The 26,913-nt window shown below is 41.9% G+C and overlaps 2 protein-coding genes across 4 annotated transcripts; one reads left to right on the top strand and one right to left on the bottom strand.

Annotated features, from left to right (window-relative positions):
- The first annotated feature begins 5,226 nt into the window (after positions 1 to 5,226).
- LOC125889790 (bone morphogenetic protein 7-like) lies at positions 5,227 to 18,837 on the top strand. The gene is made up of 7 exons (XM_049577940.1): positions 5,227 to 5,692; positions 10,628 to 10,817; positions 15,933 to 16,081; positions 17,203 to 17,403; positions 17,528 to 17,601; positions 17,709 to 17,819; positions 17,910 to 18,837. The coding sequence occupies exons 1-7, from the start codon at positions 5,296 to 5,298 to the stop codon at positions 18,057 to 18,059; spliced, it is 1,272 nt and encodes a 423-aa protein (XP_049433897.1). The 5' UTR covers positions 5,227 to 5,295; the 3' UTR covers positions 18,060 to 18,837.
- Positions 18,838 to 19,159: 322 nt separating this feature from the next.
- On the bottom strand, positions 19,160 to 26,731 carry LOC125896399 (uncharacterized). 3 transcript variants are annotated; one of them, XM_049588966.1, is made up of 4 exons: positions 26,581 to 26,731; positions 26,223 to 26,362; positions 23,599 to 24,798; positions 19,160 to 22,279 (listed from the first exon to the last, which is right to left on the bottom strand). In XM_049588966.1, the coding sequence occupies exons 3-4, from the start codon at positions 24,685 to 24,687 to the stop codon at positions 21,920 to 21,922; spliced, it is 1,449 nt and encodes a 482-aa protein (XP_049444923.1). In that variant the 5' UTR covers positions 24,688 to 24,798; positions 26,223 to 26,362; positions 26,581 to 26,731; the 3' UTR covers positions 19,160 to 21,919. The 3 variants fall into 3 exon arrangements, with proteins under 3 accessions (XP_049444923.1, XP_049444905.1, XP_049444914.1); XM_049588948.1 differs by lacking the exon at positions 26,581 to 26,731 and having other exon boundaries at positions 26,223 to 26,439; XM_049588957.1 differs by lacking the exon at positions 26,581 to 26,731 and having other exon boundaries at positions 26,227 to 26,439.
- Between the last annotated feature and the right edge of the window lie 182 nt (positions 26,732 to 26,913).

The following is a 26,913-nucleotide window of genomic DNA, read 5'->3' as shown; positions in this document are numbered from 1 at the left end:
CTGAGCGTTGGCTCCTTTGAAAAGAGCTCCACAGCCTACTGATAGTCAGATGATGTGCTTTATGCTTGTTAAAATATGAAACTATCATTTTGATTGATCTGAGATAACCAGGATTGGAACAACAAAGATTAAAAAAAAAAAAAAACAGTGGTCCCACAACTTGCAAATTAAGCTCTGTGGCATTCTGATTTTCTCTTTTTGGTAATAAGAGTACTTTAGCTAAAACAACAAGGGTATAAAATTGTTGTAGGATGTTGCTTTTTATTAACTGTTTCACTTATAATCAATTTTCTTTCACAATACAGTTTAATTTTTATGTGATACGCTTTTTATTGAGTACTTAATGCATTCAGATAAAGACTATTTTAGTATTTTTGTCACATAAAACAATATTAAAGATGACGCAGAGAGTTCATGACAGCCACAATAGTCCAGAATTTGTCATCGCTGTTACACACGCACATGTCAATTGTGGATACTTGGTCCTTCTTAAAGTCAGTGAAGGGTTCCCTAAATGGCTGAATTTTAATAAGGCTATGTCATCAAATCCCACCGACGGATGGTTCCAGTGTCAAGGATCTTTTGAATTCTATCAAGGACCAAGTCCTTCCTTCAGAGAATATTTAAGAATGCATGTGTGTATCCTCAATGGGCTTGAAGTACCCATAATTCTTTGCCTATGATATGCGCACAAATTGAAGGCAGGGCATCAGTTAATCTGACTTTACTTGTATAGCACTTTTCATACAAACAGAGACACACACCTGGGCACTTGCTAGCCTGTTCCAATGTGTGTTCACCAAATGCTAGCAAGGAGTCTTGCCCAGCCTCTGTGGGACTCAATGTGGACGGATCGGTCCTACCAAGGAAGCATCCTTGACTTTGAGAACCACCAAAGGAAACAGACAGCAGAAGAACAGGGAAAGCATGGCAGAAGAGTTTGACAATATTTTTGAAGTTAATGATTTAATGAATGAAATGATAAATTGATTTAATCATTTGAAAAACAAACAAACATTACTGACCCATTTTACGTAAACAGCTGCCACATTTTACCTGAACATGTCATCGGAGTAAGGGAAGGGTCCTTGATGTTTTGAAAATCCAGACTTTCTCAAATATTTTACTCTGCAACGTATTTTTTTTTAATAGATACATAGTAGCGATACATAACAAACTCAACCAAGCTACAGCTTCATACTGAAAATGTATAGTTGATACTGCAACATTGTCAGAGTTCTGAAAATACACAAATGTTACCTTGGTTTAGGCTGTCTTTCGGGAGATATGATGATAAAATCAGTGCCCAAATGCAAAAAGATAACAAAGCAAACATTTATTTGTTATTGTAACACGGTGAAATGTTCAAATGACTGTAAAAGAAATGCTTTTGTAGGCCTTCATCTCTGTTCTCCATGCTGCTCCATTAACCCCCAACACAGTATACCTGAGGCCTTTTTATGCTCTGAGGCATTACATTTTACCACTTCAGTTTGAACAGGTGAGACGTGTGTGAGACCTGTTGGTAACAATAGTGTTTCATTTTGAAGGCCAGTGTTTTCCAGGTCAAAAAAAGTTGTGCTAAGTAACAGAGTTTGTGCTCAGAGTTCAGCAGCCTGGAGTCTTGTTGATCCATGAGCTGCAGGTTTCCAAGTGTACACAATGAAGAAATACTGTAAAAAGTAGGTAAGCAGCACTTGAATAAATGTTGCAGTTGGTGAAGACGACTGAGCTATTTTTGCTACTTTATATGCTACTGGATATTGTGTTTCCAACTGAAGTGTAGTGAACTAGAAATACTTCAGTTAAATAGGTCTGCAAGTCCTTAAAAAGGTTACCGAATAATACAGTGTACTTTTGTGCATTCCAACACTGACAATAACCATGGACACACAATTCAATTCATTTCAATTAAATTTTTTTTCTAAAGCCCAATATCACAAATCACAATGTGCCTCAGAGGGCTTTACAGCATTCGTCATTCCTCTGTCCTTGGACCCTCACAGCAGATAAGGAAAAGGAAGAGCAACTGAGGAGGGAACCTGCTTCCAGGACAGACAGATGTGCAATAGATGTTGTACAGAACAGATCAGCATATTAAATTTGCAGTAATCCATATGACACAATGAGACATAAAGAGAGACAGAGACAGAGAGAGATGCAGCACAGACAGTAATTACAAGAGCTACAATAACATTCATTTTAGTAATAATGTTATAATATTAATAATACCAGTAATTTGATAGCATGTGTTGTAAGTATATATTACTATATGATGCATGTGACAATAATAATCATATGTGTAGGCTATAATAACAGTAGAAGTATGGCTAATCATAACAGCAGTAGTAGTAGGCATAAGCCAGGACCACGGCAGCAGCACAACCACACATGTCACACTATACAGGCACCGCTGCGATTTGAGTTAACCTGTGAGACAGTGGAGCACAAAGGCTCCGGAGAAGAACCCAAGTCAGTGATGTGAATGTTAGCAAAAGAAGAAGAACCAACTTTTCAGAATCTGACAGCGAGAGAGAGAGAAAGAGAGAAAGGGCTCAGTGTATTATAGGAGGTCCCCCGGCAGACTAGGCCTACGTCAGCCTAACTAGGGGCTGGTACAGGGCAAGCCTGAGCCAGCCCTAACTATAAGCTTCATCAAAGAGGAAAGTCTTAAGTCTAGTCTTAAATGTGGAGACGGTGTCTGCCTCCCGGACCGTAACAGGAAGATGATTCCACAGGAGAGGAGCCTGATAGCTGAAGGCTCTGGCTCCTGATCTACTTTTGGAGACTTTAGGGACCACGAGTAACCCTGCATTCTGAGAACGCAGTGTTCTGGTGGGATAATATGGCACTATGAGCTCTCTAAGATATGACGGAGCCTGACCATTTAGAGCTTTATAAGTTAACAGTAGGATTTTAAATTCAATTCTGGATTTTACAGGGAGCCAGTGCAGAGAAGCTAAAACAGGAGAAATATGATCTCGTTTCTTAGTTCCTGTTAGTACATGTGCTGCTGCATTCTGAATTAGCTGGAGAGTTTTTAAGGACTTACTAGAGCTACCTGATAATAGAGTTACAGTAATCCAGCCTTGAGGTAACAAAAGCATGGACCAATTTTTCTGCATCTTTTTGAGACAGGATAGGCCTAATTCTTGCAATATTACGCACATGAAAGAACGCAGACCTTGACGATTGTTTTTCCAGTACTTTCTTTTTCATCTGCTGTGTGCAATTAAACAGTATGGCACACAGTGGTGTAAAGTAGTTACAAGGGGCCCCAGTGACGGGCCCTTAAATACTCGCTAAATACTTGTTATGCACCTATAGTAGCTACCGAATATCATCACATGATCAAATAGAGACTTGACACTGGATAACACCAACACATGTATCACCCAGAAATCATCATCATTTATATGTTAAGGACAAAAATGGCAAAGAAAATAAGGAATTATCTGTTTAATTGGATAGTTTTTTATACATTATTTATAGTTTATATAGAGCAAGCATATGTTTGATATTTTATAGCATGTTTTATTATAGATTGCTACTGGCTATTTGACAAAATTGGAAAAGAAAAAAGAAAACTATGATGGAGATGGATTTGCCCTTTTAAAGACGTATTTAAAGCACATGGCACATTTTTTCTTTGAACACAGGCATATTTCTAAAGTGGCAGTTTAAATTACTCACAAGGGCCAGTTTTCTGCCTAATATATAGTTGGAGGGCCCGCTCTCTTTGGGCCCCCTCACCACATGGGCCCCAGTGCAACTGCCCTGCTTGCACTGTCTATATTTATGCCCCTGATGGCACACATTATGAATGGAGCTCCAGTGGGAGATGAAATGAGTGATTCTTATTGGGAGGAGTTACTATACATTAAGCAAATTAGTAGATTATGGTGCAAAAAAAAAAAGAGAGATACAGAACATCTCTGAGGTTGAAACTGTCTGCCTGTGCAGCTGCTAAGCTACAGAACAGTGCTGCTTTGACACAGTGTAAAACCTTCAGTTGTAATGAGTGGGATGGTGATGGGGCTGAATAGATTTGTCAGAGGACCTGTTCGCACGCATTATCTCTGCAGAGGAGTCCTTGAGCAAAACAGTGTTTATAGTCTTAAATAGTTACTACAAATGTTTACAAATGTTTGTAGTGGATACGAGGACTCTTGTCTTTTATATGAGTTTGCCCATGACCTCATCTTAAGTGAAACATCTTAAGTGACTAGGTGCACGTGAAAATTTGGTTGTGTGGTGTTCCAATGTTCCATATATATATACAAAGACAGAAGTTGAGAGCAGAGAAGCACAAAAGGCCATTTCAGTTTGTGGCTATGACACATTAACTTCCTTCCTTGAGTTTTACGTGCTGATCCAGTCACCGCTGTCCTCAAACCAAAGTAAAGCACATGTATAATCTGTACTTCAGGGTCGGATTCTTGCTTTGTCATTCATTGTTCACCCCCACCCACATTAACTCTATTAAAGCAGCTACAGTGGAGTGCTTGACACATAGTTGTAGTAATTCATTGGGGCTATTGGCATGTCCCTTCATGTGCCTGTGCTGCTGATTACTCAAACCCCTCCACAATTAGGGTGGGCCCGAGTTTATTGTTTGAGTTCAAAGGTGTCTGCAGCTGAAGAAGGGATTAGGGGATTTTCCCTCTTTACCTTTAGACTGATCATTAAGTGTTTTCTTTAGTTTGGAGTATTTCCGTGTGTACAGAATTGAGGCAAAGTGACAAGAAATTTAAACTGTCCAGATCTGTTATAAGCAAAAATTATAGGATTGATGAGAGGAAAAGAAGAGACCACCAGGTAAAAGATGTGCTAACCAGGTATTAAGTCCACTTTCATCAGTGGCCAAACAATCATGTCCAAACAAAGGACGCACTGATGGGACACTTTAGTTTGAATGCTCTACACCCCACCTATCTTATTACCAGGATAGAGAAGTACACTCCATGATAGGACACTGAGCTATTCTCTCCCTACTTTTCATTGACTCACCCCCACACACTCTCCCAATCTTTCCAGTCTTGGTTTATCCCATTCTAACCCCTCCTGCCCCTCCCCTGACACAGCGCCTCAATAAAATCCATTCCCAAGTTGCCATTAAGAGGAGCGCACGGCCAAAGACAGTGCGGAGCCACACATGATGAAGGAGTGATATTCAGAGTTGATAGAGGATAGTGTGTTTTACTTTTACCACGAGCAGAGGAACTCTTTATGCAGCAGGCGCATCCCCAGTCTCATTTTAAGACAAGTTGGAGCCGCGCGTAAAAGTTTGGCAAAATGGTGACAAGCGCTGTGGCCACGATAGCGACCCTCCTGTCCTGGGGGTACTGCGTGTTGGCCACGCAGGTCGCCTTCTCCAACTTCTCCGTGGACAACGAAGTGCGCTCCAGCTTCATCCAGCGGCGGCTGCGGAGCCAAGAGCGCAGAGAGATGCAGCGGGAGATTCTCTCCATCCTGGGGCTGCCGCATCGTCCACGGCCGCACGTCCACACCAAACAAAACGCCGCCCCGATGTTCATGCTGGACCTGTACAATACTATCTCCACGGACCCTGAGCCGCCGGGATACTCTTACTACAAGCCCGTTTTACCGACCCAAGTGTCCCCTATGGTGACCCCACAGGACAGCCGCTTCCTGGATGACGCAGACATGGTGATGAGTTTTGTCAATCTTGGTAAGTTTACAATCTGACTTTATGAATTTAATTGTATTTATATGTACACTAACTATTACTACAGGGACTTATTGTGATAATCTTTTCATGAAAAGATGTTAAAAGTTATTTTTTAATATAAATTGTTCTTTAGAAAAATGTCCAAATTGATGACTACTCATTTTGTTCAAGGGTTTCATCTGTTATCTGACTGAATAAACTTGAGATTAGGGTTTTATACTGTTTCCATTTTGTTGTCAGATTTTCCAAAGCCACTACAACAGAGTGCATTGGTTTAATGTGTGTGTGTGAGAGAGCCAGTTTCTCTTACATAGTGGCTATTAGGTCACTTTCTTCACTTGAAGTCAGGCATTATGCATTCCGAGCTGTAAATGTTATGACAACATGCCTGTATCCGATTTCCCCAGAATCCCTTCAAAGCTCTGGGGGAGAGGCTTTAGCGTGGCTTTGTTTCGCATGACCAGGAATTGAGGGAGCATTTCTAAACCCCAAGGGAGTGAGAGACAAGTTGACTGAGATTGAGACACAAACTGCATCTAAACACATGTTATTGCTGTGGTAATCTCTGTTAGTGCAGGTGCTCGTGTGTGTGTGTGTGTGTGTGTGTGTGCGTGCAGTGCATTCCTGCTTTTCTGTGTCTGCTTGTGTGTTTGTTTGGAGGGCGCAAATCACATGGGACACAGGTGGGCTCACTCAAGACGTTATTGAATTGATAAAAGGCAAATCCTGCCTTTGTTTCCCTTGGAGATCCTACGGTGGCTCTGATATCACTATGGTGAAACAGCAGACTGCATGGTGCCTTACCCGGATATGGTTACATCCAAAACCAACCCATGTCTTCTTTATACCCCTCTCCAGCTTTAGGAGGAGGGTCATAGGTCAGCCTGACAAGATGAAGTTTGTTCATCTGAGATACGCCTCCAAAAACCCTCTCACCCTCCTCTCTGTTTGTGTGCCACTGAGATTTAACTGAGTTACTTTTCGATCGGTCCATAAATCTGTAGTTAATAAAAAACATTTGGAGACAGAAACGTAACATTTATGTCCTCAGTCATGAACTTTTAACTGACGGTCTTTAGCTAATGAGATCTGGAAACATTGTTTCTGAAAACTCATAGCAGATTTATGTGGTTCCACATCTGAGGAGTTTGATTATAAAGAGGAAGGAAGGAAAAAAAAGACACAATGAGTGTGTATTATTTCTCTCTGGAGCCCACCGTGGCCTCCTGTGCTGATGATTGGCAGAGTTTTTAGCTGGGGCTCCCACAGTGTGCTGGAGTGACTCTGTCTTGGTGGTCCCTGGATGATCGCTTCAAGACCGAACTGGATTATGGTATTTCCCTTCCATAGACCACAGCTTCCAGTGTGAGGGAGAGCTGCTGTAGAGCTGCCCAGCCCTGTCTCCCAGTGCACCCAGATATAACCTTCAGATGGACGGTGCTTAGGATAGTAATATACTGTTATTTTTAGATAAATCAGCCTTATTTACTTAGTATTAAAGCAATACTTAACTTCCCAAATGATCATTGTAGAACAATTATGCACTGAATGTTACACTGAATTCGGGTAGACAACGTTTTTCTTGCATGCCTCAATGATGAAGAAAGAAGAAGAAAGAAGCCAAAAACGAAGAAAATTATTGATAACTTGGAGTGGTCTGTGTTTTAACAACTGTTAAACTATATCAAAACATCTGTTCACAAATTGTCACACAACTTATGCAGTATAATCCAAGACTCATTTATCCAGTCGTATGTTCACTTCTTCCCAAACACATGCTTAAACGTTTAACATAAAACTCTTCTGCATAAACAGTCTTAGGCACCAGCTTGGTATCACTCCCAGGGCGTCCAAAACCGACGCCTGGGAGCTCCAATGTAAACCAATTTCAATTGTTATTAGATGGTCAGATCAATGGACAGAGTATAAAGAGTGAGAGATTCTGCTTAGGGTGGGTAGGAGAAGAGCTGGATGGGTCCCACAAGCACAGAAATGTGACCCAAGAGAGGTGTTCGGGTCTCGTCCAAAGCTAAAAGTCAGCGTGGCTTATGTCAGTCGTTAGCCACATGAGTTGACATCAACCATGATCCTAGCCCTGGCCAAGTTGTTTTGTTGCCGCCAACCTCTTCTGTATCAAGATACAACGTAAAAGGCCGCCCAAGGCTCAAAATATGACAAATAGGGATCAGATCATGTTACAGGCACAGTGTTTTAAATGTATGTGTTTGGGAAGTACTGAGCATACAACTGGATAAATGAGACATAGATTATACTGCACGAGTTGTGTGACAGTTTGTGAATGGATGTTTTGATGTAGTTTTGCTGTTGATGAACGTGGACCCTTATGACTTCAGTTCATGAAGAATTTTCTCCATTTTAGAATTCTTTGATTCAACCCCTCTTTTTTTATTTGTCAGACAGCATTTGAGAGCTTGGGTACTCTTAATATAAAAGTCTAATAAAAAAGTTAATATAAAGTCTACACACACGTGGTATCACATCACTGCACACGTGCTGATACACGTACACAGCTGCATGTTTACTTCTATTAGAATGCCGAACCAAAGGTCGTACTTCAGAACTACCAGCAGGAAGCATTCGTCTTGTTGTCATGCAACATTACACAAGGCAGCTGCTATTGCGTTGCACGTTTGTAGTTTCTCTTGTACATTTGTTAATTTAATGTAGTGCAGAAGCCTGATCTAACACACCATCTTATCAGTTGGTACTGTTCGGCTGTTCTGTGTCCTCCTGCTCCTCATGTTGACCATCTTGTTTGCCTGGAGACGTCTACACATGCACTCAGTATGGGCTTTTTTTTTTTGTCTCGGCATTGACCACAACACACCTGCAGAGCATGAGAAAAGGCTTAATGACCAGAAATGTCACTGGCTTTCATTAAAACAGAAAGAGTGCAAAATGCTCTCCCAACAGTTGGAGAAATGACCGTGTCGCTGGAGAACAGAAGGCGTATTGTGTTTTGGAGAACAAGCAGGAAGAAATGTGTTTGTCCTGCTAAGCTGATCTGTAGGAAGCTTAAGGAGATCACACTAAGAATTTCTTTAGCCCCACCAGAAAATCGCATTAACCTTCTCATTATTTATACATTCGTGTGCAAAATAATTCCTTTCTGACAAGACAGTCTAAGCCCTCCTCCGTCTTTTAAAGCTTGTGCAGAATAACTCAGTTCAGACGACTCATTTTGTTGTCAGTGAGCAGACATGGTGCTACATTATGTGGCCAAAAAAAGGATGCATACATGCAATATTTATTTAGCAAAAGCCTTTTTGGTGGTTTAATGATGTGCAAGAAGACAGCTTAAGCAATGCTGTCAAAAGTGTCAACACATGTAGACAATCATGGATTTGAAAAGGCAGAAATGTTCACTTGATCCTCAACTTAATCGGTTGAAAATGTGTCTGAGCCTGACTGATGCATGTATGACATAAAAAAAGTCTAAAGGAGTTATTGTTAGCCACAAAGGCCATATTTTTGTCATTATTTGGAGTTTGGTTTTTGTGCAGACATTGTGATACATCTTTAAACCACCCATGCTGATTTGAAAAAAAAAAAGCCCATTTACTATAAAATTTCAATAGGTTAATGATAGCTTCGTGGCTGTGTGGCCCTGCAGCGTTAGGAGTAATCTGAAGTGTTGAAATGCCTCCCAGAGGGAAGTTTGCATATCTGAGGTCTGATCTCTGCAGCTAATGGTCCCTAACGTAAACACACCAAGTCCTTACAAGCAATTATTGCTTTCATAAAAACACCCCTCGTTCCCTTCCAGCATTTAATTGCGGTCAAACAAATGACTCGCAGGGTTCAGAATGCACTGCTCTTAACAACGAATGGCCTGTGTGTGTTTTTGTGTCGTTATAAATGTTTTTAGAAGACTGTGAGTCTGTGTGTGTGTGTGTGCTCTTATGTGAAAAAAAGTTTTGTTTCTAGTGTTCAAGTGCTGTGTGTATGTTTGTGAGCTGAAACAATAGTGGACCATCAATAGGAACGCAGGCTGATGTCATGATGATGTCATGGTGTAAGCCAGTGGGCAGGATGTGTTTAAGGTGACTAATCGCTGCTCCGCTCTGCACACCTTCACCAGAGACCTCCACCGCTCTTTCCAAGGACAAACACATCGCTGTAAAAACACTGGAAAGCTTCAGGAAGCTTCGGGGTCTCTCTGACCACCGTTTCTTCTGGAAAGTCTGAGTGTTGGAGAGCGTCAGCTGTTCTCAGGGCGGGTTGGAAACCATCAGCTACTGCTGCTTTCCTTTATTCTCAACAATCAGGATGAAATCACTGGATACACAGTGATACATGGCAAAATGATCAGGGAGGTGTGGGTGGTATAGACCCGGGTAGTTAAGTCACACATGAATTTGTGTGTCTCTCTTTACTTTATGTGAGTGTGTTTGTAAAAGCACACTGCAGCTGTGGTTTTCCGGGCAGTGCCTTAACGGGCCTTTTCTTGTGGTCAGCACATGTGTGCAATTTAAACAGGGAGCCAAACTGAGCCCTTAGTGTGTTTTCTCTCCCCCACATTGGCACGTATGGCAGACTTAAGTAATGTTTAGATCAATCACTTTGCTCATGGGAGCAGGATTTTTCCTATTTCTGACACACAGTGCTTCCGAGATGTGGGCAGAGTGACACACATCAGAGAAACGTTTGATTTGGCGACAGTTTTGACAGATATGCAACCGCCGACTGGTTTACCATCTGACTGTAGTCACGGTGGTTTACCTTTCCCTCAGATGTACAAACTTTTCCTCTGAGGTTCTGAAGTATTATTTGACTGTGTGTAATGAACCATTTATCAGTGCTATTATAATTTGATGGATGATAAATGGAGCATTTTGATCAAGCACATCAAAACATCAATCAAATGTTGATTTATCACGTCTTTTAACTTTCTCTTTTTTCTCCTCCTGACAGTCGATCAGGAGCAGGATCTTCTGTACCAGCAACACAGGAGAGAATTTCGGTTTGACCTTTCCCGTATTCCAGAGGGGGAGACCGTCACAGCGGCAGAGTTTAGGATTTACAAAGATTTCATCCAGGAACGCTGTGAGAATGAGACATTCAGAGTCAGTGTCTACCAGGTCCTGCAGGAGCCTCCTAACAGGTATGGGTGTTTTCCTTCCAGCTCCTGCACATCTCATATGTCTTTGCTGGTTTTACTGCTGCTTACCCTTGATTTGCTTCATCCTGTTTCATATGTATCAGCTCGATCTTTTCATTAGGGCCTAGTGTTTGTCATTTAGGGATTTGTTCATTTTAATTTTAATTTCAAAAAAGTATTTCCTTACTTACCTTTAGTCACTTCTGGTTTAATTTGTCAGGGTTTTGAAATACCTATCTAATTTCTGCCACCACCCTAATACAGTGACAGTGAATGTTGTTTTATTTTGGTGCTGGCAGCATAGAAAAAAAAATATTTAAACAAATCCACAGCTGTGCTAGCAGCTCTCTGAAGTTGCACTTCGGCACAGCAGTACTATGAGCTAAATGCTAATGTCACTGTGCTAACATTCTCACAGTGACAATGCTAACATGCTGATGATGTTTAGAACATCTGATGTTTACCACGTTGACTGTTTTAGTTCGACATTGTAGCTTGCTAACATTTCTTTATTTTGCAGATGGTTTTAAGTAAGAAAACAAAATACTGGAAAACTTTGATGTGATGATTGCGCTGGAGGAAAAAGTTATTGCAGTTTATCTAAGGGGGAAATTAATGTCTGCACCAAATTTCATGGCACTCATGGCACGAACATATGTATCTGTAAAAAGAATATTGTGGTTAATAATAAAATTATGATGATGAGATATTTCAGTCTCCACCAAAGTAATTGATTGCTATCCCTAGAGCCATTCTGCTAGCACAACAAAAAATGAAACAGCTATAATCACCTTTTACCACATTTACAGCAATATTTGTTAACTTAGAAATATATTAAATAGTTAAATCTAAATATTAAATGTGGCACCTAAATGTTAAATGATAAATCTAAATATTTAATCTAAATCTAAATGCTAAATCTAAATGTTCTGGGTGAAATGAAATATTTAGCTAATACGCAAATTCACACTGCCGGTCACCGGAAGTACCAAAATAAAAGCTCGAGATGGTCAGACTGTGTTTATAGAATCAAATAACGAATTAAAACCAACTTATCGGGGGAAATGAACACTTGAACATACATTAGCGTGATAATAACTACCTAAAATAACAAGAAACATGTTTGGAGAAATTTTATTTGATGTGTACTTTGAGTTGTTGTCCCTTCGGAGGGAATCACTTTGTTGTTAACAAATACTTCCAGTTAGAAAACCAGCAGAGTTTAGCTACATATATGAATATCTCACATTTTTCACGTCACTATATCACTGTTTAGACTAATCTGGTGTTTGTAAAGTCTATAAACACAATGATTGAATGGTTATCGTAGATTAGCAGGGCTAACCATTAGCTGTTAGCCCCGTTAGCAGTGTCTATAATGACTCATTAACTCTAAACGGTCCGTGAAAAAAATATTTTTTTCCAGCAGATGTCTTAGTTACAACATGATTGAGTTAACTGGAATAGTTTCATGTCGTATCCAACAATGGGAGGCTTCTAACAGATGACGTCCTGATTAGGGTGACCATATTTTGATTTCCAAAAAAGAGGACACTCGCCCCGGCCACGAGATAGCCTACTTAAATGATATTTAAGTAGGCTATCTATATTCAAAAATGGCGCAATGGCACCCAACTTAACAGTCGTCCGACCCTTTTACACTGCCTGTTCAAGGCGGGAATATAAGGCCACCTCAAAGCCACAATGTAGTATTTAATCATACACTGTAGCGCAATGATGCTGCTCCTGTTTGGTTCTGAGTCAAAATGCAAAGGAGGCCTAAAGAAGGGACTTCCTAGTGGCTCTATAGCACGATCTCTGTGTGAAAAGGGCTACTGTCTCAAACATGTTCCATATTAGCTATACGGTTGTGATTGGCACATTAGATCGCAAGTACCTGGAAATCTTTCCAAAGGGGAGGGGGACCAGACGACCTGTCACTCTGGATAATCCCCAAAACACAGTTTTCATAGAGACCATTTCTTCAATGGAAGCAGGTTCCTAAGAGATGCTGCTGATAAATAATTTAAAAGTAACTTCTCAGTGCTGTGAGCACCATCAATGAAATTCCAATTGGTTTGTAGCAGAGCAAATGTCTGGCCAACAGATATCTCAAAATCCAAACATATAAAACCAAACCTTTCAGCACAACTAAATATCCAGCTTTGTAGATTTCATTTGGGTGAACTGACCCTAAAAAATCTTCATTCTAGCTGGTTTCATTGCTCCATATGATTATCCTCTTATGTGATAGTGACATAGTATGATCAGTGTGGTTGAATTTAAACAAACATCATGCTACTGTGTGTTTTCCTGTGAAAGCTGGTTGTTAGGCTGCTGTACGTGCACACAGATCTGTCTGCTTTGGCCTCGTCTGTCTGCATTTCCCCACAGGTTGCTACTGCTGATGTTAGTGTCAGCACCAGAGCTGTTTACACAGACATTAGTGTCAATTACAGAAACACTGTGGTTCTCTCCAGAGCAAGTTTACTCTCACACAGTCAGAACAGGACAGTCCCCCGGAGACCTGCATTTATAACACGCAGCTCCAACCACAAATAACACTCTTAGCCCTCAAGACGTCAGTTTACTCTACTTCTCTTACACAGGTGGCTATGCCTCCATGTTTCTCTCTGTCTGAATGCAGCTCTGTTGTGTCTGTCAGCCTGCCAGCCTCTGTACTCTCACAGTGTCTTCTTGCGTCAAACCACATGTGAAATCGGAAAACAATACAACAGGGTTTCAGATTTTAAAGTAATTAGACCCCACACATCCTCCTCTTTCTCATAAATCAAAGGTCAACCACCCACGTTATAATATCTCTCAGCAGAGCGAATCATCTGCAGGCAGTGAGTCCTTCACCGGTGACACTGGGGCTGACGATGGTGTTAAGGCCAACACCATTGTCATTCACAGACACACAAAGGCCACTCCACACAGACGAGCTGGCGGCAGGACTAAAGGCAGACGTCTGCCCGAGGGTCTCACACTCAGTCTGTAAACAAAACTTGTCTGTGGAATCTGCCCTCAAGACAGCATATATCAGTACAGTTTCTCCTCGGATGTTAAGAAAGTGCTCCTTTGATAGTGACTGCTCTTTGTGGGTGGATACATGATTCAGGGTGTAGCTTGATGACGGGTACTTGTGTAGATCGCTACATATTCTTTTGAAGCTAAAATAAGAAAAAGTCTTGTATTAAAACATTTAATTGCTAATTAATAATTCATTCTTTGATTTATTATTTGCATACATGCATCTGATCATTAACAGTTTGTGCCTTTTTGCACTAAGTAGTGCTCTGTGAATTTCTGCTGAATTAATTTGCAATGAAAAATTAGGTTTGTTATTCTGATTTGCACATTGATTAATCCTGATTCAGAGTTTTTACAGTTCACTCAGAAACATTAAGGGTGTTGACACATTTTCTGTTGTGCTGGCTTTGTACTCTGTACAAATGCAACACGTATTTGATTTGAAATAAATCAATGACTGAATTTGAATTAAGTCATGAAAATTATATTTAAACTTTCAGATTAAATCTAAATCTAATTAAATCTAATGAGCAACGCAGGAATGATAGCCCCCTTTTTTAAGGGTAATGTGAGAATGAGTAAATGGACAATTTAAAGGGGCTCTGTGCGAAATTCAGAGTGTATGAGTTGTCTGAACACAACTCTCAATATGGAGGTGGCAGAGCCAGCGGCTAGCAGCTAACAGTGCTAACCTCATAAACAGTGCCAACAACGGCAACAGTGTTGACAGAGCTAACAGTGTTAAGGAGGAGAGAGATGCAGGGTACTACACTTAAGCACTATTACCGTCTCGTTAACAGAGAAGCTCAGATTACAACACACACACACAGATAGGGTGACTTCATTCTCTGCTTAGGACACCATTACTCTGCTATATCTTTACATAGCAAGTAATTGCTTGCTGCTAATGCTCTGCGTGTTGTATACAGAATCTTTGACATACACTTAATACATTTATTTTATATATTTGACTATCTGAAATCACAACCCACATACATGAACCTGCAGCCTTAGTAATTATTTAGCTTATTATTTGCCTTCAGCCTGGTCTCCAGCAAATGAAACACATTCTCAGTTGGACTGAGGTCAGGTGTCTGACTTGGCATATCAGCTACATTCCACTGTTTGGCCATAAAAACTCTTTAATGTCTTATTTTCCTGCTGCATTCTTCTATAATTGGGGCAATATGTATAAATAGATTACCAATCCTACACTGTTCCCTGAGTACAGATGTTAACACCTACAAATGCAAAAACACAATTAGCACTTTAACCTCAAAGCCATCGTTTCATTGTGTTGGAGTATTTTGCCAAAACAACGTAAATAAAGTTTCCCTTATACTTTCCTACTGTGCTGTAGCTTTTAAAGGACCACACACGTAGTTTTGCATATTTTAAGCTACTGAATACTTAATTTATGTAACTTTCATGACAGCCAGCCATTTTCCTCAGCATACCACACACTTTTAGGTTGTTTTCATCATAGATTTGAATAATAACTAGATACCGGTCACCAAGATGGCACCTGGTGCATATGCCAAAAGGTTTTCTACCTTCTGGGTTTACTTCCACAGTATGTGGCCTACTGAATATGTGCAGTAGTGTTTCTAATGCTCGCTCACCTCATGGACTTTACATTGTGATATGTTAGATATTTGAATCGCTTTTCTCAGCTTGAGGAAAGTTTTGCAAATATTAAACCACCATGGCTTAAAAATTCAGAAAAGAAAGATTTATAACTCACCTTGTTTGCATTTCAAGGTGCCCTGCCAACACTTTTACAAATGTGTCTTTAACAATGGTGGCCTAAATCAATTTGCAAAAATTTAAAAAAAACAAAACAAAACAAGAGATCGGTAACATACAACAGTGGACATTTCATCACCAAGACATTTTGTCAAACTTATACTATCATTTTGTGGAAACATATTTTCATGTAGTGATTTGAAATTCTTCCCTGATGCATCCACTAAAGCAGTCTGCAGCCAAACAATGACACTACTCCACCAAAAACATGTGTTTTGTCACTTAGTGCTTTTAGCCTTGGAATGCCTTGAATTCATTTACATACCATCCTCTCCTCAGTGAAGTGGAACTCTTGCTGCTGGACCAGCGAGATGTGTGGGCAGCAGAAGAAGGCTGGCTGGTTTTTGACCTGACTGACACCAGTAACCTCTGGCTGGTCAACCCTGAGCAGAACCTTGGCCTGCACCTGGTCCTGGAGGACAGCAATGGTCAGTCACTGCCTTATAAACTATCATGGGAAAGGATCCCAAACAGCCGCAGCAGAAAGAATACAGTCTTTGTCTGGAGTAATGATTTAATGCTGTTTTAATCTTAGGGGGAAAAGAAGCACCACATATTGAGTAAATGTGTTCAGGAGGTTCTTGCAGAGTTCACGTTATGATTGTGGTTGTATTAGGATGATTGTTTAGTAGAGACTTAGATGTGTTAACCTCCAGGGCTTAAAAAGGAGCCAATGCTTAAGTGCCAAAAACTGCAGATCTTGATTGGCTACTTGAGGTTGGCTCCGAAACTGAGTCTATCCCAGTGGACCCAATGTTAAAATGCCCAACTTTAAAGCAGAAATAAACAAGTTTACAGCCTGGTACAAAAACAGTTTTGGTCTCTATGGCTAATTTCTACCTGCAGTTATGCCTAAGGGCTTAGCCACTTTGAGTGACAGGCTATCTGGAAGGCATCACCAGAATTTGTGAGTCAGATCCACCCTCACCCCTACACAGCTCCACCTTCTCATCCAACTTTGGTCACTTCTGGCTCCAGAAACCCAAAATGGTGATAACCAAATGGCCAAACTCAAAAATTCAAAACAGGAGTCCACAAAGCAATGGGTGACGTTTAAGGGTTTGAACAGGGTTCAGTGTGACAGTCACGTTAACATTTTGTAGTGAACAAATGTGGAAATGTGCAACAACATTTTTGCCAACACTAGATATTGAACAAGAGCCAGAGATTGTATCATATTAAGTTTCTGTGAGCTTTAAATTCATCACTTCAGAGTGCAGAGGATAATGTCAATTTTTGAGTCTTGCGGGGCAAAGCCTCTCAGCTGCAAGTACCAGAGAGCAGCTTGACAGTAAAGAGCGCTAACTCTGATGCAAAATCTGAGGGCAAATACATCCCCAGAAGTACGCTGAACACTGACTGGCAAAAAAGAAATATAGGATAAAAGAGTGATCTTTTTCAACTTGAAGCAATCTCAGTCAATCTCTGATTGACATCTGATGATTCGAATCCCTAATTTTCAGGGGGCAGCCTGAGCTACGTCCATTATTTCTATCTAGCCTGAGGTCGAGACTCTCGTTAATGTTGTTCTCACTGTTGCCCCCTCTAGGCCAGAGGCGGAATCCCCAGCTGGCGGGGCTGGTTACAGGCAGTGGACCTCAGGACAAGCAACCGTTCATGGTTGCCTTCTTCAAAGCCAATGAGGTGCGCTTCCGCAGCATCCGCTCTGCCCACAAGGGGCGCCAGTCTAACCGCTCCAAACCCCAGAGGACTGTCCAAGATGCCCTAAAGGCAGTGGAGGCTGCAACAGGTGTCCAAACCTTTCAAATCTCAATAGACTTAAGTCATGTTTTTGATTACTTTGACTTTGGCCTTCAATATATTTTGCACTTTCATACTTGTGTGTACTCATACTCTCGTGCTATCAATTTCAGATAACCTTGGCATCTCCAGAGAGGGATGTAAAAAGCATGAGCTGTATGTCAGTTTCAGAGACTTGGGATGGCAGGTATAATTCAGAACTTTTATTTGATCTCATTTTGACATAACTGCACTTGATTTTATGCCCAAAAGTGATAATTAACTGACATTTACCTGTGGCTTTATTCTGACCAGGACTGGATCATTGCACCAGAGGGCTATGCAGCGTACTACTGCGAGGGAGAATGCGCCTTCCCCCTCAACTCCTATATGAATGCCACCAATCACGCCATTGTGCAAACTCTGGTAAGTACCAAACAGCCCCCATGATGACAGGCACTTACAGTACAACATCCACTTCCTGTGAGGATTGATTTGTGCTTCTTCTGACATCAGGTGCACTTTATCAACCCGGATACGGTGCCCAAACCCTGCTGCGCCCCTACCCAGCTCCACGGCATCTCAGTGCTTTATTTTGATGACAGCTCCAATGTTATCCTCAAGAAGTACCGCAACATGGTGGTGAGAGCCTGTGGCTGCCACTGACCGCTCTAACCCCCTCCTGTGAGTTAGACAAAATCTGGAGGGACCAGAAGGAACCAGAGACAAGGAATGATTGACTGGCTGGTCATCAGGGAGCCCCTGCCACAGAATGAGCTTTAATCTGGTGTACTGTTTGTTTTTATGACCAGCAGCTGAGCCTCCCGTGCAGTATTAACCACAACCACAAACCAATTAGAGCTATTGGTAACAGAGAAAGGTTGAACAAAGGGGTTTCTTTTGCTTTCCTTTGAGTTTGATGAGAAGAAGTGCACTAAAAGGACTCTGAGCAATGTGGAGTTACTCTAGAGACTTGGACCGAACATTCAGTATTTTCCCTAATGTGCAACATGTATCTATCTGTATTTGAAGTCAGGCATTGACCATCAGGGATCAGAATATAAATTATTGCCTGGGTGGAAATGTGCGTTTGGTAACTGATTTCACAGCTCATAAAATGTTAAATCTCCATCTTCCTGTTGGTCTGCTGCACCTTTTCTTCTGGAACAGCTGGATGAACTTATGTCTGATGAGAATAAAAAAAACTTGACTGGTTGTTCAGCACGCCATTTGGACCAGGTCAGGTGTAAGACATCTGGCAGCTCGCGTGTGTGCTGCTGATGTAGAGGAGCTCAGTGAAGAATGGCAGCCGAGACTGTTAATAACAGTGTTGGACTGAAAGGTCTGCCTGTTGGACCCAGTTTCCTGGTGCAGACATATATCACCAGGCCTGTGAAAGGCATGCAATCTGCAAGATGTCAGTGATTCATCTTCATGAGATGGACATCAGGGTGTGCACCGTCGCCCCGACTGCAGCTGCTTTCTGCAGCTCAGCAGGTGGGCAAAGAGAAGCTGTAATTTTATTTTGTCAGATTTAAGTAGTTGAATAAATGGAAACTTTTAAACAAGAAGCAGGTGTATTTTTTTTTTTTTTTTTTTTACCTCTTTTGGCCTCAACAATGTTCCTTACAGTGGCATGTAACACACCTAGTAAATTAATGTTTTGTGAGGGATTAATGGGTTTTGATAGATTTATGTGAAAAAAATATGCAGAAAACTTTACACACATTTATTGAACAGTGAGAAAACTGTTTCACAAGGTGAAGACCCAAACTGTGTGTACAGTACCTTCCCTGCACATAGTCTGCATTTCAATTTAATTTAACAATTTAACTGACCCTTCGCTAAGTCCCTCCCCCCTCGGTTGCTGTTGTCAAAGCATTTTCACAGATATTACTGAAAGATAAGCTCAGAGAAGTAGAGAGACAAGAAGACAAATAACTACAGTATGCATTTGAGAGCTACATTCACAGTATAAATTCAGGTGAAGGACAAACTGAGACAGGAACGTCAATGTTCTTGCAAAGCAGGGTAAATCAATTGTTTTATTTTAAGGTAACATTTAGTTATGACTCCCCAAAGCTTTCATTATTTGTTGAATGTTTTAGCCCACTGTTGGTAAAACTAAATTATGGTGTTTCCATTTGTTTAAAGTGCAAATTATATCAAATGTACAACTACCCAACTTAAAGTTAAAACATAAGTATTTTTATATTCAATTATCTTTGTTTTCTAAAATGCTAAGCTAGCTAACGTTGGTTAGCATCTTACCTTGTTGCAAACAAAGGAGTTTTTGTTGACTTTTGATAGATTCAGCTGTGAGTGAGAGGTCTTTCACACTGTTAAATCCATATACCACATCTCTCCTCATGAATTTTTAGCTTTGGAAAAGCAAAAGATAGCACGACAGAGACTAGCCCTGCTTGTCCTAAATATGTCTCATTGGACTGAGAGCCTGTTTCGCTGACAGCCCATTATCTCAAAAACAAACCATTGCTCTAAAGTCCTGTTTTTCAGAAAATACACACCCCCTGCTTTTCGACAACACAACAGCCAGAAAAAAAAATGTTAGCATTGTACGTTTCTATAAACCACAGACATGTTAACTTTGTCTACAGCGCTGTGGTGAATGTGTGGTTAGATTTAGGCACTATAACCACTTGGTGATGGTTTTTGGCTCAAACACCATTTGGTGGCACAAACAGTGCTGGAAAAGCAGGGACCAGTTGGTGAAAACGACTGGGTTTGGTGGCTCAAACGTAATCAGGAAACTGAAAGTAACTGCGGGACGTGTTTTTGGAGAAACAGGACTTTAGAGCAATGGACATTTGTTAAAGGATAATGGGCTGTCAAATTTTTCGGACAAATGGGGCTACGAACTTTTGGGCTGTTGTCATGGTACTGCCCTCTAAACTTTAAGGATATCTGCTGTCTGACTTGCAGGTTCCAGTTACACACTGTTTCTGCATTTTCTCTTTTTCTGAAAGCTTGACAGGCATCCAGTGCTTACAGTGGGTATTCTTGGGAGGGGCTTAGTGAAGGGTCAAATATGTACTATGTATACGCAGGAGGAAATCACATTGCAGTGCAGACACATGGCACTGTACATCAATCAGAGATTGTGCTTTAAAAGTACTTTGAATGGCTCGAGCATGTCCAACACATTCTTATCCCAAGCTGTAACATATCGCCGCTTTATCAGCTTTATCACGCTGCTATTGTGAGGTTTACAAGAGGTATCCTCTTGCATCTGCTATTGATGTTCCGTGACGCCACTACCAACGCCAGGATGTCAACAAAAGCTAGTGGTTAGGTTTATAAAAAACTTCATGGTTTGGCTCTACAGTCATATTGAAAGTGACCACCACCCTCACAAGTGAAAGTCCCGAGATTGTTGGACCCATCCATCACCCCTCTCCCCTGGCCTACAAGGACTTTCCAACTTCTTGTATCATGTCTTCACTGGCAGCATTTCAAGCTGATGTTGTCCAATGGCATATTATACTGCCATGAAAGGTGTTGTCTGGCTGACCAGCAGTGCATCCTACCACTGGAATATTGGCCTTGTGTCGGTGTCCGATGCTAAAATCACTGACAAAGCGGCGGTATTTGACGACTTAAGAATGAGAACAGGGTTGCAGGTCCACTCTTAACAATGAGACAGACATTTAAAAAGGAGCGTCAGTTAAAGCAAAGCAGCTATACACTGTAAAACACCCAGGCAGATAAAGACATTCAAACTGACTGGCAGCTGAGAGCTTTCAACGTAGCACATTACGACACAGCCCACAACGTTAAAAACAGATTATATGTATCTGTCACCTTAAATAGAAAATAGAGGTAGAAGCGTAAATCTTAATCTTACTGATGCAATCAAATGTGGTGTTGATTGTCATTGTGAAAATTCACTCTCAAACGAAGGACTATATTATCAGAAAAGTTTCTGGCATTAAGGATTTGCAGTAATTTGGAATGAAACCTATCATTTATGACCATAAAGACGTCTTACATAATATTAAACTTTAAATGCTATGATCAGCAGTGATGGACCTGAGGGAGTCGTTCTCTGCGCTTTTCAAGGAACGTGGGCAGATTTTGTCAGAACGGCTTGAAATAATAATAACACTCACTTTAAAACCCAAACAATGTTCTTTGAGCTTACACGATCTTTCTCAGATTCACTGTCACCAAAACATCTCCCTATGGCAACAAACACTTTGGTTACATAGCCTCAGCTCTGAAATCTGAATTCTGTGTTATTATAGACTTTGATCAGCCTCTCAGAAAATGTGATGTTTAACTCAACTCACAAAGTCATTGTTTGACAAATATAGTTTACCTCTGGGGATCCTGAGAGTTCATCTTACCCTTCCTGTTTAGCTTTTACTCCTTAGATACAATTAAAAACGATAGTCAAGCACAGAAATATGATTCAGGAGGTAGAAAGACAGCAAATATAGGCTGAATATAGCAGAGCTTAAAAGAGATTGACATGCTTCCTGTCCATAAAACAACCACCCTCCTCATTACATGCAGTTAGTCCCTGGACCTCTCAACTCAGGGGCTGAGTAGTGTCTCCTGCGGACCACCTCTGCCTCCTTCTTCTCTCCCCCTGCCAACTGCTCTGGCCCTGGGGGAACCTGGGGTTGTGGTGCCTTTAGGGACTCATAGCCTCCCTCTGACTTGCTGGATGAGGTTTTTGGCTCCAGAGCGGCTGACGATGGAGGCTGGGGGGCTGAGACAGGGGTGAGAGCCAGGCAGATGTCCCCCACACTGAGCTGGCGGCAACGTAGTCCACAGAGACGTGCGGTCCTCTGAGGGCTGCAGGAGGACCAGCCCCTCCCACGCACAAAGAACGGGTACTCCACATAGACATCCACCAGCTCCTGGAGGAGGATGTTACATATGAAGATTAGACGTAGGAATGCAGTGTGCACACTTGTTCACTAGGGGGTGCTACTGTTCTAGTTTGGAAAAACTTTTTTAATGTACTTTTCTGATGCAGTCCGTAGATTCAATGGAGACCTGATGCAGGCGTGTATAGATAAGTGATTTGCACAGTTCACACCAATACCCCTGAGGCACAATGGACTGGCAAATATTACTAGATTTCTTATTTACCACATGTCAAACACAAAATCAAGTAAAGATCCTGACATAGTGGTTAAATATCAATTGATATTTTGCTATATTTATTTTGAATTATGGCTCAACTTTTTATGTATTTACAGAAACTATCATATTAGCTGCCTGAAGTTTTTTTTTTTTTTGGTAAGAAAATCAAACAATTCTAGCGAAAACTGAGTGGTTGCATGCATTGCTGTCTGTCACGTGTTGCAAATTCCACACATAGTGGGTTAATAACGATAAAGTTGGGTTTATTCTAGGTTTATTCTATATAGTTTCTTTATTGTCAGCAAATTCACGTAGAGACCAACACCAACTACGTGTTTGTCTGTCTCTCAATACTTCCTCCTCACCCTATGTGTGGCAGACATGATCACGAAAATATAGTTTCAGTTTGGCCTGCTTTATTTCATAGAGCAAATGTTACTCAAGCAGAAATGAGTGATGCATTCGTTTGGGACTATTTGCAGCTGTGGACTAATACAAATTTTGTGTGCAAGTATTTTATGGCACCAGGACAGTGGATATGGGCAGGCTGTTCTCATGCACTGCTCGTACATGTACCGACAAAAAGTAATGCACCTCAATGTGTATATAACCCACAAAACCATGAGTCATCAATTCATGTATAACCCACATAATCAGGAAGGCTGCGATCATGTGCCAATGCACTGACAGGAGTAAAGAAGGAAGTAGAATAAAGCCTGAAAGTCCGCGTAAGGAGGGAGGTTGTGGTGGATAGGTCAAAAATATACAGGACTTTCTCCCGGAAGACTGATGATTGGAACTATGTGAAACCAAGTAAACTGAGTTATTTTAAGGTATGTCGTTGCCATGTTCCTTTTCCTGAACCTAAACTATACAACTTTTCCAACTTACATAACTTTACTTGCTTAAACCTAATCTATGTAACTTCACATTAAGTACGTAACGTCATTCTAGGGTTGCTGTTTAGTTATATATCTTGTGAGCTGTTGAATGTGACATTTGGTAGATATCTTAAATAAGAAAAACAATGTCAGCTACACGTGAAGGGTCTGTTGTGAACGATGGATACTACAGAGTGATTTTCCTTCACCTGGGACTGCTGGTCATGAAGCAGGATGAGGAGGCGCGAGATGGACGAGGAGGAGGCTGAAGGGGAGATGCTCTGCACCGTGCAGCAGCTCAGGCGCAGGTCTGGACAGGCCAGTGATCCCAGAAGGAAATCCTCCGTCTGCAGGTGTTCCACCCTCCTCAGTCTCCCGTCTCTGAGCTCGATCAGAGAGCCTGCCACAAAGTGAGGGAGCAGCCAGGGGAAATTATTAGGAGAGGAAGAAGAGGAAGAAACCTGCTCAGAGGAGGGGAGAGCAGAAGATCTTGTTGCATCCTCCTTCATGGAGGTGTATTTGTTGCTTGAGTTATCGTCAGGGGAAACTCTTATGAAGGAATGTCCAGATGTGGGATATTTGACAGCTTTCGCTGATTTGTGCAACACATCATATTGCAATGTGAGGTCCTCATGTGGAGAGTGAGGTAGACATGTGCTCAGTGATGGAGGACTTGCTTTTTCAACCCTGGGAAAATGCTCAACCTGTCTGTCTCTTCTCCTCACATATGGTCCTTTATTCCGCCCGTTGCTCTGCCTCTCTGCGTTCAAACTCTTGTCCCTTAATGTCTTGAGCTGCTCCCAGCTGTACCCTCCACCCACCCTTTGGAAACCCTCATTAACCAGGGAGACAGGGCTGAACCTGGAGGGGTGGTGTGGATGGCTCAAGTGGAGTGGAGACAAGTGGCTGTGGTGCTGATAGTGGTGAGGAAAGGCCCATCCAGGGTGCAAGGGGTTGAACTCTCTCCACTCTGCCCAGCCATGATGATCCCTAAATGCAGAGAGGTCGTGAGGTTTGGACCTGGCAGATGAGTGAGTCTGCATCCAGGGCTGGTACAGTGCAGGAACCCGTCTTGGTACGGGCTGGAAAGGACCTGTGTGCTTTGCCTTAAACTCACTGTGGCTCTTGTAAGGGTAGGGAGCCTTGAATGTTGCAGCATCACACTGCTGCTGCTGCTGCTTCTGCTGTGGTGGAGAGCTCGTTCTTTGGTCCCTCTTTTTGAGCGGGAGGCTGTCCCTGTCTGGGACTAGAGCTGGGTTCGGTGTGAAGCTCATTGGCTCACGCTGCCCGTCACTCATGCTGGCACTGCATGCCCTCCTGCAGAAGCTGAGGAGGTGTTGCGATCATGTGACACAGACTCCAGTCTCTTGGCAAGCGTTGCAGATAGTCAGGTCCAAGGTCGTCACGATCTGAGAAGTAGAAGAAGCAAATATCGGTGCACTTAATGTCTACGCAAACAAGGCGTCAAGCTGGAGAAAATAATTTGATTCTCTAGTCAGACTTTCTCTCTCTTCAAACATTTCTTGATAAACGACAGAACTTCCCCCCTCCCCTCTGAGTGTGCCACCTGGTGAGATCATTGCCTGCAAATATCCTCTTGACACAACGACTATAACTTCGCCATTAGCTTCAAATGAAGGCTTTCCAACCAACAATTGCTATGCTGAAGGGGTTTAGTTTGATGGACATTTACCAACTCCTCTGAAGAAAAAAGTTACTATGGTTACAAAGTGCTGTACAGCACAGTGTGGTTGTGAGGGAAGAGTGTAGATTCTGAACAATGCAAAGTAAAAGGTGTACACTCAGAGGTTAGACTTCATCACAAGGTTAATGTGATCATCCAGTCATGTTTTAATAGTGAGACTGCTAGAAACAAAGTAAAGTGTGTGCATTCAGGTGCAGGATGTTGAACCATGCATTTTGCTCATGGGACTGAAGTGATCTCCAACACCTAGAGCGACTGAAACCCCATCATCCTCCTTACATGCATGCACAGAAGTGAGTCAGTTCACTGAGGGGGGCTAAATATAAGCACCTTGTGGCCACACACACAACAGTTTCTCACTTATTCAAAGACCGTGCAGACATATTATTTACACAAAGTGATGCAGGGAAAGTAAAGAGCAGTGCAGGACTTTTTTACAGCCTATCAATGCAAAGCTCATCTCAATGCCCTGCATTATGTCATCATCATAGCTGAGCACCGCCGCTGAATGGACCTCTTTCACTCTGCCCGACAGGCATGTCTCTGATATGAGCTGTTTCTTTATTATGTGTGCATGTGTGGGAGATCAGACAACACCCTCACACTGACATTCCTGTGCGAGCACTCAGCGTTATGCCATGACACATACATACTGTAGATAAGTATTTGTCGACTAATTGCCTGCAGTGAAAATGTAAATTCATTCAAAAAGATTCGAGGTGTGGGCTGCTTACTCGCGGTGGCTGACACACAGGTATGACCCAAACAGGCCTGGCTGAATAACCTCATGAGGTGATCTGGCTGCTCATGTATGGAAATTCAGTGTATACACAGCAGTGTTTAGTGTGTTTGGTGCCATCACCGTCATGATAATCTGCAATGAGGATGAGATTATTTGCATATCAGTAGTGACAATATTGCACTTAGTCAGCTTGTTGTTTCTATTTATGGAGCTGTAGCGCAATACACCCGAATACCTCTGCTGAATCCCACAAAGAGTTCCTCAAACATGCATTCAGAGTTAAACTAGTGCACAACTGACACTCTTTGTGGAGAGAAGAAGAAAAGAACATGCTCCATAGATCAACACAGATTCATCTTCAGAAAAGCTTCATGTTGGAGACTTACTTACGCGTTCCTCCATCCATGCATCCATCCATCTGTCTCTCTGCGTGACCCATCTTCACGAACCATCTTGGTCACAGTCGCTCCACACACACACACATACACACACACCACACCTGTCTGGATTGTGTCCTCCTCCCAGGCTGCAGGTGAAAAGGCAAAACAGAGCAGAATGATCAGAAGCATCCAGACAAGCTCAATAGACTGTCTATCAGACACGCTCTCCTCCCTCTCTCCTCTCCTCCTCCTCTCTCTCTCTCTTCCCTCCTACTCGCCTTTTACATTTTACACTCCCACTCCACTCAGTCAGTCAGTCCTGTTAACCTTTCTCAGACAGATTTGATGTCTCTCCCTCTCTTACTTTCTTTTCTCTCTCTCTCCCAACCTCTCACATCTGAACTCGGCCACCCTGTGTTTGCTGCTGAGTAGCACTCTCAGCCTCTCTTCCATTTGTAATCACACTCCTCTTCCTCTCTCCATATTCCAACACACTCTCTCCTTTGCTCCGTAGCTCTCTGTTGTTGGGTGTATAATTAGAAATGAGACTGCTGTGCAACTCCTCAGCTGATGGTAGGCGTATGACTGCCTGATGGCTCTGGCGCTTTGCCTGGCGTAGTGAGGGCGGGAAACCATTGCTTTAGACTAGCGTGGACACACACAAAGGCAAGAAAAAAACCAGGGGATTGCAAAACAG

The sequence above is a fragment of the Epinephelus fuscoguttatus genome, linkage group LG1 (genome assembly GCF_011397635.1).
Source record: "Epinephelus fuscoguttatus linkage group LG1, E.fuscoguttatus.final_Chr_v1".
NCBI lineage: Eukaryota > Metazoa > Chordata > Actinopteri > Perciformes > Serranidae > Epinephelus > Epinephelus fuscoguttatus.
This window is presented reverse-complemented; position numbering and strand designations above follow the sequence as displayed.